General features: G+C 31.8%; 1 protein-coding gene across 1 annotated transcript; it reads right to left on the bottom strand.

Annotated features, from left to right (window-relative positions):
* Window positions 1–1,847: 1,847 nt before the first annotated feature.
* On the bottom strand, window positions 1,848–12,163 carry LOC128167283 (sorting nexin-8-like). Its single transcript, XM_052832900.1, has 14 exons — window positions 12,087–12,163; window positions 11,835–11,959; window positions 11,183–11,315; window positions 10,673–10,866; window positions 8,299–8,416; window positions 7,825–7,946; window positions 7,341–7,421; window positions 6,746–6,906; window positions 6,241–6,373; window positions 5,755–5,823; window positions 5,525–5,635; window positions 3,374–3,412; window positions 3,058–3,207; window positions 1,848–2,797 (listed from the first exon to the last, which is right to left on the bottom strand). The coding sequence occupies exons 1-14, from the start codon at window positions 12,106–12,108 to the stop codon at window positions 2,669–2,671; spliced, it is 1,587 nt and encodes a 528-aa protein (XP_052688860.1). The 5' UTR covers window positions 12,109–12,163; the 3' UTR covers window positions 1,848–2,668.
* Between the last annotated feature and the right edge of the window lie 852 nt (window positions 12,164–13,015).

Raw genomic sequence — 13,015 nt, 5'->3', positions numbered from 1 at the left:
AGGTTCAAGAAACTCAACAGGCTTGAATTTCAGTTTAGAGATTTATTTATATCAAATGAGTTTAGAGCAGAATTATTCTTAAAACAGTACGGTACATGAGAACATCTTATGATTACAATCCTGAGATTGCATTATTTCAAGATGACATGTAATAATAATGCAACATCTTATATATACATGTATGTTTAAAACACATTTTTAAGGAAAATTTCTCCTTAGAAAATAAAAATCTGGCTGCATGATTATCACTCAAAAATGAAGTACAAAAATTGGATATTTAAAGGTTTTATTTGTGGTTTAACAATCTTATGAAGGACAGACATCACATTGCAATATGTCCTCGTATTTCGTATCATACTACATAACAATAACAATAGAAATCCATTTACAAAAATATGGACTTGAAAGAATGCACAACATAATTAATGCAAAAATTCTATACCAATATATAATAATAACATTCACATACGCTGCATATTTACCATGTTCACAAGAAAATATTTTTTTTGTTTTAAAAGTTATATGCAAGTTTACGTTTCGAACTAATTGTTTTAGTCAGCTAAGCAAGCAGTGTTTCATTTGATGTTATCAAAAATACATTGAAATGTTTGAAAATATAAATGAAATCAAGTTGGATTTGGAGGTAATAACTTGTATATTATATGTATTTTAAAGCAAAAAGTTCTAGCTATCATTGATTTCACAACTTATATTTCTGTATATATCTTAATCTATAAAATGTGCTTGTGTTGTAACATAATCCCATAACCAACAATGACGAGACAGTTACACGTAGGACAGGGGACAAGAACAAAGAATAATGGCTATATCAATACATTGCATCACTGATGTTTCATTTTTAGAAACAGAACATGTATTCTTCATAATGTACACTTTTTGAGTATTTAAAGTAATTAAAGTCACAAGTCAGTCGAAGGTTTGGGCTCGCATAATTTGATATGGAAATAAATATCACTGCTGGTATATTTAATGAGAGTTTGTTCATATACGGTAAAGAACAACACAAATGAAAATGCTTTCAAATATTTTTGCCGTTATCAATAGCATTCAGAAATAAATGAATTAACATTATTAAAGTAATGGTGGAATTTTCAGTGGGACTTAAACTGATAATCAATTTAACAATCTCAACACTCTAATTAAGAATTAAATCCTGGCTCACTAAAATTTCTTATATAAAGGAATTTACATATCCAAAAATCAAAACTCGTGTGATCAATGCATGTTTAAAATGTGCAATTACTTCTATGAAAGTTAATGTGTAATTCCAAGTTACATACCCTATCCCTCTTAATAACATTTCACTAAAATATCTCTTAATCATTTGACTATCAGTTCTTTTACTCATACACTTTATCACAGATATATATGGGTAAAATTGAATTGCTCCTAACTATGAGTTTACTGTAAATGTCACATATTGGTGCAATATCAACTAATATTAATATAAAGAGAAGAACGGTGGGATACTTCAATTTGCTTGGTTTTAAAAACAGGGCCACATTGATTAACACAAAAATGCAAATACAATATGCAAATAATATATACATCTGTACAATACAAAAGAAGCCAATCAATTCCCTGAATCAATTATGCTACATTATATTTTTAGAGTGTCATCTATCTTAATTTGATTACATGGTCAGCATACATTTGTATCAATGGACATGTTTGCATGTGATTTGTATCAAATAAATAAGTTTTTTTCCATCTATTTAAGGAAACTGTCAACTACCAAATTCTCAACTGTACATGTATGTTAAATTGCACAGGTCAGTTTATTCATCTACGATATATTACAATGTTGTACATATTAGGCCTATATAGTTTGCCAATAAATTATTTTCTTATGTAAAATTTCCAAGTATATGAAAGCAGATTACATCTCAATTCTCATATATATGAGTGTACAATAATTGACAAAGGAAAATGATGACTAGTTTTTACCCATATTAGTCAAACTCTGACTTCTAGCATCTACATGTGTATGATCAACTTCATAGGAAAAAGCAATCAATTAACTGTCCATTCAAGGTTAATTTAATGTTACTTAATTTTGAGTGGCCTTCAATTATAATGTTCAGCTGCACAAATGCAAGGGTTTGTTTTTTCAAAACAGTGAAACAAATTGCACGTGACAATTCAAAATGACTCTAACACTAACCTTTAACATTTGATTTTTTTTTTCACTTGACCAAGCACAGTCTCCGTTGTTCACTGTTTTGAAATTACCAGTACAGTAAAGGTGTGAGAATCAAAAACAGAAATATTAGGGAAATAAGCATCTTCTTTATCAAAATTCCGGACAGGCAAATAACATGTTAGGAGAGTCTTTGTTATGTAGAGGTTGTCACAATAACATCATTATTGATAGGGTTGTGACTATACCATAGTTTCTAAAATTTTCATGGTAGCTCAATTTTTGTGAATTTGTACTCCCCAAAAGTGTTTTCCTAACCAGAATATTCACTCATTAAATTAGTTCTGCATCTACCAGAATTTTTTTTTTCACCCAGCCATTAACATTGGCCGCAAAGAAAATAAAATGACTCCACATTATTACAATACATTAAATGAATTTGGAATGGCATAAAGATGTTTGAGGCAGAAAACAACCAGTATACACAGTTTAACAGCTCTGTCTGTATTACACAGTGATCCCTGGGTGGCTGTTACTGCTGGGGGACCCCACGGGGGACAGTCTGGCAGGTGAGTCTGGGCGGGGCCCTTGTAAATTGTCTATAATTGGCTGGATATCGCCCCACACTTTTGCAAGCTGAAAAATCAAGAAATAAAAGAAATGAATTATTCATAGGGAATTTCGACATTTCAACCAGTCTAAAAGTTTTAAGTAAAAAGTTCATTAGGAATTTCAATATTGTGTAAAACTGTATTTCTGACAGTCTCTCAGAAACTTTAGACATTTGTTGTTATTATACATGAAACTTATCAACTGAAAAATTCTCAGATAAACTGTTAGCATCAATGACTTGGAGCATCTGAATAAGATTTCTGTGACTGTGTAAAGAAACTTACATCTCCATGAGCTTTTGCTTGAATCTTGGTCATGTCTCCTAGAATGTCATACAAGATGTCCAGGTTGGCATGAATTAGTTGTGTCTCCATTTGTAGACAATGCAAGCTGTAGTAGTTTCTGTTCTCCATATTTGCAATTTGACTCTCTTGCTACAAAACCACAACACACAAACCATATTAACTAAATGCTGGAATGCAATATATACACTGTATAGGTTTATCTGGAGCATATACAGCAACATGATTAAAACAGATATACATATATACCGGTATATAATTTCAAAAAGGATTAAAAGTAAACTGGATTAAAACTTACATCTAGAATTTTCTGTTCTAGTTGTTCAACAGCACCTGCCTGTATTAACAAAATATATAACAGCGATTAGCTATAATTGTAACTACGGTACATGTAATAAAGATTTAAATCTGCGCACACTCATTTATACATTATATTACATTACAGCATAACATTACCCACACCATTCTGGTACAAAAATTTAGAATGGACATTATTGTAATCTACATGATGAAAATTCTTTTAAGCCAAAGAAAATCTATGCTTAAGTGTAGATCTTGCATTCATATATTGTACATGTGATTCATTATTTACTTTAATATTCTTTTTTCTCATATCATTTGATTACATTTATAAAGACTTAAGACTCAAATAATTGTTACTCATAACTAGCATGCTATATTAAAACATAGGTAATCACAGATTACAAAGCTCACCGAGACGAGACATCACCCTTATGAGACCACCTTTATCATATTATATGAAAATCATACTTTATGATCTTGGATATTCATGGATTCTGTTTTGACACAATATCATATATCATCTGTTAAAAAATTGTATGATAATCATATGTTCATATGTTAATCAATACAATAATATAAAATTAGATATTGCATCCTATCATATTTACAACATATATCATATAATACAATAAAATACCATAATAAACAATGATGAGATATGATATTGTAACGTAGGATATGACATTGTATTGTTTTATACGTTATTGTATTTAATCACATAATACAATATCATAATATATAAAACAATATAGTATTATATTACAATATCATATTACATCATAACATTGAAACATATGATATTATATTGTATAATATAGTATAATATTGTATGATACTGTATCATTTTTGAAACATAAAATGATATTGTATATAATATATTTTACAATATCATACAATACATTTCATGTGATATGATAATATATCGTATTATAAACCAATATCATATTATACAATATCATATGATATGATATTATTTAATATTACAGTATCATATTATACAATTTCATGTGATATAATTCTATATTACAGAAACTAATATCATATTATACTATTTTGTATGATACAATATTATAGAATATACAATATTGTATAATAGGATACAATATTATATTTTGCAATATCTTATGTAATAGTATCATGAGATAAAATAATAAATTAATAATAAAATATAATATTATTAATACAATATTGTATCATAATATACAATACTATACATAACGATATCATGTTACAATATCATAACATAAAATATAAAAAAAAATTGATACAATATCATATCATATCATATAACTTTTTATAATATTACAAATGATATTATATTGTATCATATTACACAATATTGTTTTATACCATACAATACTCTATCATAGGAATCATGTTATATCATTTATCAACAAACACATCTATCTATCGAGCAGGTTTGAATGAGGTAGGAGATTTCTTTAGCATCCTTGATAATGGAGATCAGGCTCTGCATCTGAAGCAACCTCTGCGTTTCATTTATAATATAGTTAAATCAACTATGCAAGCTATCATCTATAAAACATGTGACCTGTTCCAAAAAAACTAAACCTCATCCAGCATCCGAAACCTATGGCTCAGATTCAGCATTCAAGCCTGTCAGGTGCATCAGTATACATAAGACACATCTACATGCAAGTTTGGTAAAGTTCAGACCAGTAATAACTAAGATATCATCAGAGGGCACTAGCAATTAAAACCTTAACCTCCTTCAGCATCCGAAACCTATAGCTCAGATTCAGCACTCAAGCCTGTCTGGTGCATCAGTATCATAAGACACACCATCCATGCAGGTTTGGTGAAGTACGGACCTGCAGTAACTTAGATATTGCTATCAAAGGGCACCTGCAACACAAACTTTAACCTGGTCCAACAACCTTAACCTCCTCCAGCATCTGAAATTTAGGACTCAGATTCAGCATCCAAGTCTTTCAAGTCCATAAGTAGGTCCAGATGCATCATCCATGCAAGTTTGGTGAAGATAGGACAAGTAATAGCTTAGATACAGGACCTGCAACAAAAACTTTAACCAGGTCCGGACGCCGACGCCGACGGTATAGCATAAGCTCCCCCTGACTTCGTCTCGGTGAGCTAAAAATGATCCACAGTTGTTACATCCACCTACCTCTGAAGAGCTGACAGTTGCTGACATCTTTTTCTTTTTATATTGACCCATTTTTGCAATTGCCCTTTGATGATCTTGAAGTACTCCTTTCTCATGCCTTTCACACAAGTCCTGAGAAAAAAATTGACAATGTCTGTCACTGTATACATGTATTCTGTAATTAAAAGTTATGCAACTGAGTGAATGAACATCGTACACGTATTGATTTTTCCTCTATTTACTGTACCTACCCTATATGATATCAACATATCTTGGAAGAAGGATATTTTCTCTAGAACCCGCTCATCTTCATCTGCAGCCTGCAAAAATAAACAGCTGTAATTCCCCGTAAATACACTGTACACTTGGTGATACATGTATGTTAAGTACTTCTAATTAGACAGGCCCTTGGCAGGTCTGAAATTCACAATTTTTTTACCGTAGGATTACGGGACACAAGAATTAATTTGCAAGAGGCTTTTTGTTGCAGCTTTAATACTTCTTGGTGTGAATTGGTCAGGTGAAAGGCCAAAGACACAGATATTAAACTTGAACACTGCCATATCGTTGAAATCCTTAATTTCATTTTTCTAAATAAGTATCTTAAATTTGTCCCTATAAAAAGGTTTTTATCTGTGTCTTCTTTATACACATTTCTGAAAATGATGTCGTTTCAAACCCATATATTTCTACACTCTTTATTTATATACGACTCTGACACTGCTATCGTTTCTCACCTCCGTTGAGCTTTTCTCCGAGATGGCTGCGTACTCCACAGACACGTGCTTGAAGCCTTTCTGTAGGTGGCTCCATGTGTCGTTCGTCCCTGTGGCCCACGCTGAGATTGGTGTATTGTCGTTGCTTAGATGACTGCAATTATTATCTCAAAGTTAGATTTTTTATACTAAGAGAGGAATATAGAATTCTTATCCAAAAAAATTTTCTTTCTTTATATATACACATACATGTACATTTTTCTAGTGGTTAAAACAAGTAATAATGTCCTGAAGAGAATTGTTCACCAGTAAATACGAGTATCATAGATCATTGCCAACAGATATACATGTATCATACATGTATATGTGCAACATACGGTCACACAACTATTGATGAAATCAATTAAATTAAATTAACTGGTAAGACTATCCAAGTACCTCTATTGTCATGGCTGTGTACTTCTAGATACATATACAGGTAATTGTAAATGTCTAAGACAAATAGAGGTATACCAGTGGCCCTTACCTCAATTCCTGACCAAACTGGAGCATATCACAGGCATAGTTTGTGGCCCTCGTGACCATTCTCTCGGCGATGTCCTTTAATTTACACACACTGTTGTATACTATTCTAACGTGTTCTTTACTATTGCCAAGCTGTGTCTGAGTATCCATAGGAACCAGGTCCTGAGGAAAAACAGCATTGTTATAAATTTTAATTCCAAATTTATGTGTACAATTACTGTATACTGGGTTATTCCACCCCCCCCCCCCCCCCCAATGCAATTTTTGCCCTTCTACACTTGCAAACAGTTTTGTCCCGTCTTAAATTAGCCCAGTCACAGTTGTGTTTAAAGAGAAATACATGTAATTTCAGGCATTGGAATTTGACCATTCTTAAATTCACCTGCTGAAGAGGGCCAAAGGGGCAAAATAAAATGGAGGTGAATACTTCCCTGTATACAGTATATATTTGTCATGATTACATCTAAAATATATTATTCTGAAAAATCATGCATACCAAGACAAGTGTTGATGGTTGTTACTGATTACTAAAACAGGTTGCTATTCACATACAGATGGTTGCCCAAAAACAGACTTTGAGTTAATAAAGCTCTAACCTTTGCTTGACTTGCTAGATTACTGGTCATGAATTCATCTGGAATTCCCCTGAAAACTTCTTTCATCTTGTGTTGCATATCCTATCAATGCAAGAAGGAAATATGAGAAAATATAAAGACAGAGAAAGACAAAGATTTATATATACCGGTAAATGTGTCTTTGGAAAACACAAGGTCCAAGAAATAAAATATGGGCAAAACATAAAATTTGTGTGAACTAGCATTGGTAATTTTATTCAAAGTTTTACCGGTATTCAATGTATATTCAATATTCCTTGCCCTAACTAAGGGTGTAATAATATTACAGATGAAGATAAGGCTCGATCGTGAAAATTAATTTTTGCTAACCAGTTTATCTACAGTAGTTCGCAAAATAAAGTCTTCATGAATAAAAGTAGTTACATTGATTTCTTGAGTTATCAATTTTTTTGTGCAACTTTGTACATGTATGTGTATGTCCATAAAAATAATCTTGTGTACTTACTGTTCCGGAATAAGAGAAGAAAAATTTGACGAGTTTATCATCGTACATCTGTGGATGTCTGGCTATCAGGTTAAGGAACCTTCTGAGTGCTTTTCTCCTTTGTTCTATAAACTCTCTGTTTCCTGTAGAAAATGCAGTAAGTACATATCTATAAAAAATGACTTGTGCAGTTGGATGACAAAAGATTTAAACAAAATAATAAGGAGTTACTAACAATTATGAAGTTCAGTATGACAGTTCTTTACAATGTATTTTCTGCTTGATTTCTTACAGGAATATGACAGTATAATGAAACTTAATATTTTCATCATAATTATTCAACCTCTTCCAAAGCCTGAGAGCATTTGAACTGAAAAAGGAAGGTGTGGGTGGGGGGTTGGGGGGTTGGATGTTGACCCATGACCTTAAAAACTAGTTTCCTTTGGCTTTCACTGATAAACTTAAAATATGAAATATGAACTTGAATGAAATTACCTCCCATCATCTTCTTTGGAGGAAGTCTTGGTATGAGTCTGTAGGGGAAGCGCATCATCAACATTTCTTGGAATGCCAGAAAGTCATTGTATCGCCTTAGTACAGTTGTCTTACAGACCTGCAATAAATGGCAAAATTCAGTAAAATCAAATTTTATTACTGTAAATTAAGCATCATGACTACAATTTAAATTGATTCGTAAGAACATATAGTCACTAAATTACACACAAGTAACTTTAAAACTAATTCAATTTACTGCATTCACATATTATATGTACTTATGTTGGTACAGTTGGAGACCCCCCAAAAAATGCTTTATATTACATGATTTATCAAAGTACAATACATGTACTTTGAAGTTCATGTTTTTCAGTAGACTACTTGAGATTGTAAAGAAGTGTATTTTTTATCATTCCATAGTCCAATCAACACTTTGCAAAATGGAAAAACCAAACTTCTTTATGCTACGGTACCATATTTGGGCGTCCTGTGATAAAATCGCTTTGAATTTAGTTTATTCCTTCAATGTGTGGGTTGCCTCACCCAGTTAAAAAAGATAAGCAATAAAATGAGCTATTATAAAAAAAACATTATATACCTGAAATACTCTGACACTTCTTTATATGTCTTTTAATTTTTTTTATTTTTTTTTTTGGGGGGGGGAGGCTTATATGACAAGCTCAACACATCAGAGTTTGTTATACATAGTTTATAAAAAATGCAGTAATTTAAAATTAAACACAAGTGAAAGTTATGGGCACATACACAAATAATTTGTATAAAATTAAAAATGCACGTTTTAAGTGCCCCTGTAAGTATTGGTAAGACCCTGATCAAGAAATCAATGCCCTAACCCACATTTCACTAGCACCAAATCAACAATACCGGTATCTTCCGTGCCCCTGAACTTCTACAAGCAAACATATATGACATATCTATTTTAAAAAAAAATATTTCAATATCTATTTACTTCTACAAACAACTCTTAAAATATCTGCATTTAGCAATGCAAAGTGGCATGTATTATTATCAGCAAGGTCAAATGTATCATATACTTAGTAAACCTATTAACTGTTGTGCAATTCCAATTGCTTGCCTCTCAGCTGTGTATGTGTGTATCTGTTTAACAGTTCAAAGTCAGCCTTGTTCCCATTCAGATATTCAGATTCAACAAGTACATACAATTAAGTTCAAGGATGTCCTTATACACAATCCTCGACGGCTACAGCATCCAATACATTTTGTCATTGGTTGATCATTCTGGGCTAAGAGGATGCTGAGAGCTATTCCGCAATTATAAATTTCTAATGGCTAAAACAAGGGCTACTTTACATATTGTTATACATATAGAACGCCATATTCTATATCTAGATTAACACTGAACTAGTGAATTTAAGAACTTGATATCACTGGTTGTGCAAACATATTCCCAGGCACTCCCCACTTACAAGAAATTGAAATTTTAATCAAATTACACATTATTGGTGTATGTACACTTCCCAGTTTCATATTGTAAATTCATGTTCTGGAATATATTACCCAGTAGATGTGATAAATTACAAAAAAAGTGATAACCCCCATCCTTATCATTAAATTGCAAATAACACTATGACAGTGTTCAGTTTTAATAGGGAGATAATGCTCAGCTGTTTACAGGCAAATGTATGGGTCTTAGAATATAGCTTTGTTTTTTGCACAGTACGTAAAACGATCATCAGAATGCATAGAGAAGTATGAAAAAATAACCTATTTTATTTTTAACAGTTTCTATAAAAAAACAAATGCATGTACCATATTATCAATTCCCTATAAAGTTGTGACTTTTATTCTAAACAAAGAGTTTTTACTGATACATAAGGAAGTTTTTACTTCCATTGTATATATAAAGTGGTGAACTTGTATTCAATATTGAATACCCTACCTCCAAATTTTTTAAAACATTGAACATTCAAAACAAGCTGCACATAAATCTTGTCACAGAAAAATCCAGAATTTATTTTTCCATCTCAGATTTATGAGAAGATAAATCTTTACACATTGTCCTAAAGAAGTGAGTAACTTGTATTATGACCTGTAAAAAAAATTGTGCGTTTAGGGTAACACTGATGAAAAAATTAGGTTAGGTAGGTAGGGAATCTTTTTATTTTATGATATTTTTTTTTGCATGAATCCTAAGAATGTTTGTGTCAAATTTAAAAATGGACTTTTTAATCAAAATAATATGAAATTCACAATCTGATAAAAACAGACATCTAAAAATGGTAGGATTGTGGCAATTTTGTAGGTTAGGTCTGGTTACCCTAAACACACAACTTTTTTTTTTTAGGCCTAATAGCTTGTCACTTCATAGCCAAAAAAATATTAACCAACTAACCTGGCTTGTGACCTCATATTCCACATGTTTTAAAATTAGTCCTTTCTTTTCAGGTACAAGTTCCACTTTAATTGTGTCAAGTTTGCAGAGTTCATGGTAAGAATACCCAAGAACATTAGGAGATTTCTGTCTCCTCATCTTAATGCTTGTTGCCCGTAGGTCTGATAAATCCCCAAGGTTTGGTCTTGGTAGTTCTATAATAGAAAGATTCATTAAGTTATTCTCTAGTCTGAAATTTCATTTTTAAGATACTAAATGCAATGTATCTGTAAACAATGTCTCATAACATTTGTTAGAGTTTTTGATAATTCTTCTATTGAAACCTTGAATGAAAAATTATTCACCATTGCAATTGTTAACATTTGTTAAATATTTGAAACCGAATTAGCATACAACTGCAGGATTGATATTACGTGTAAATAAAATGGCGAGGTACCAAATTTGGTTTTGATTTCATAATTCCTGTTTATAATGTAAGTTATAATGAAGTTAATAATCAAACAGGCTCACCATGACCAGAGAAGCTTTCCAGCAACTTTTCACTGACAGTTTTTCCTTGCTGGGCCAGGGCAGTTAGAGCAAGAGCTTTGTACAGCCCTACTCTGGTTAAATAACCTTGTTTGCTTTCCACCATGTCCCATATCTAGAAAGAATATTTATAAAAGATAGCAACCATTAAATGATCGAATAGTACCACATCGACAGCTAATAAAAACTTTTCAAACTCGTAGCACATACACACTTGAAAAAAGATTTGCACACACATAGTTCTGTCAATAAGCTGATTATAATAGCTAGAGCATTCTTTATCTAAAAGGTATTTCTCACATACCAATGGCAAAGTTACTCATATTATAGAACACTTGATTTTGATTTATGATTTTATCATATTTTTAATAATAACATAATGTTTAAATACAAACGTTTTATCTAAGGTTTTAATGTTATAATTCAACAAAAATTAGAAAACATTTGTTTAAATGAAGCTTGAAATGAGATTTAGATTTTCATTAGTTATTGGTTGTGACATATTTCGTAAGAAGAAACGTGTACAGCCATTTTGGGATCCGCCCACCCTGAGGAGAAATTTTGACGCGTAATCTCAAAATTTACCCGACGACCTCAACATGATCATAAAATGAATAATGAAATATATGTTTACCTGTGATATTGTGGGACGAGGCAAACTGGACTTCAGTAACAGCTGTATAAACAGATCTTTATCCACCTGTTCATTATGAGGACACAAAATTTCGTAGACCTCTCGATAGTACGCCGGAACGGACCCTGCAAATGAATCAGAGAACATGTCAGCTGTGGTACTTGTTACAGTTTCAATGTGCTCTGAGCAGCATAAGTCCTGTCGCGTGACTCAGGGCAATTAAACAAGGTAAACACAAATAAGCTGTATTACCTATCGTCAGATCCGCCGACATGTTTGAATATTAGATCATGTGACTTAGATGCGTCTATTTACCGAACAGAACCACAGGGGCTCGTCACGAAGTTTTTTCAATCTTTTATATATACCACCTCTATACTATAAAATACACGTGTATTTATTTTATAGTATAGAGGTAGTATATATAAAAGATTGAAAAAACTTCGTGACGAGCCCCTGTGAACAGAACCACGCTTTACCGGACCTGCTCAGTGCTATTGGCATCTTACATGTATTTGTAGCATGTAGCATGAGCATGATAAAAAACTGAGCTAAACTTTCTCCAAATAGGATTTTTTTCAAAGGGATTATCTAGTCAGTCCCCCATAAATTAAAAAATCAAAATAAAATCCGAGAATTTTAAATATAAAAATCAGTTCTAAATTCTGGAATATTTATACAGGCGTGTGTGTGTGTGTGTGTGTGTGTGTGTGGGTGGACGGGGGGGTCCTTCTAGTTATAGTATATAAATGTATCCAACTAACCTTTCTGATTACTGCATGAATGCTGTAAAATTCAGATTATTTAGACTCGGATCTTTCTTTTTAAAAAATAATAAATTCATGAAACTTGTAACACATTGTATTTTTTTTTTCAAAATCTGACCAATTAAGTGCTTAATCATGTTAATTTCAAAACGTACTAATGAGTACTATATTAAAATATTTGTAAGTTATCTTATATCTCTTACACTATTCAAATGTTGATTTAATCGCAGAAACATCCAGACCTTTCTCGAAAGATACAACATAATAATGATATAAATTCATAAGTTCAACATTATATTATAGTTTAAAAAATAAATATCTGACCAAGTGTTTAATCGTGTTAATTTCAAAACATATTCATGAGTAATTTCTTAACTGAAAATATTTGTAACATCAATTTGTACAAGTTATCCT

The sequence above is a fragment of the Crassostrea angulata genome, chromosome 10, assembly GCF_025612915.1.
Source record: "Crassostrea angulata isolate pt1a10 chromosome 10, ASM2561291v2, whole genome shotgun sequence".
NCBI classification, from domain to species: domain Eukaryota; kingdom Metazoa; phylum Mollusca; class Bivalvia; order Ostreida; family Ostreidae; genus Magallana; species Magallana angulata.
Note: the sequence above shows the minus strand (reverse complement) of the source record. Positions and strands in the feature narration are given on the sequence as shown.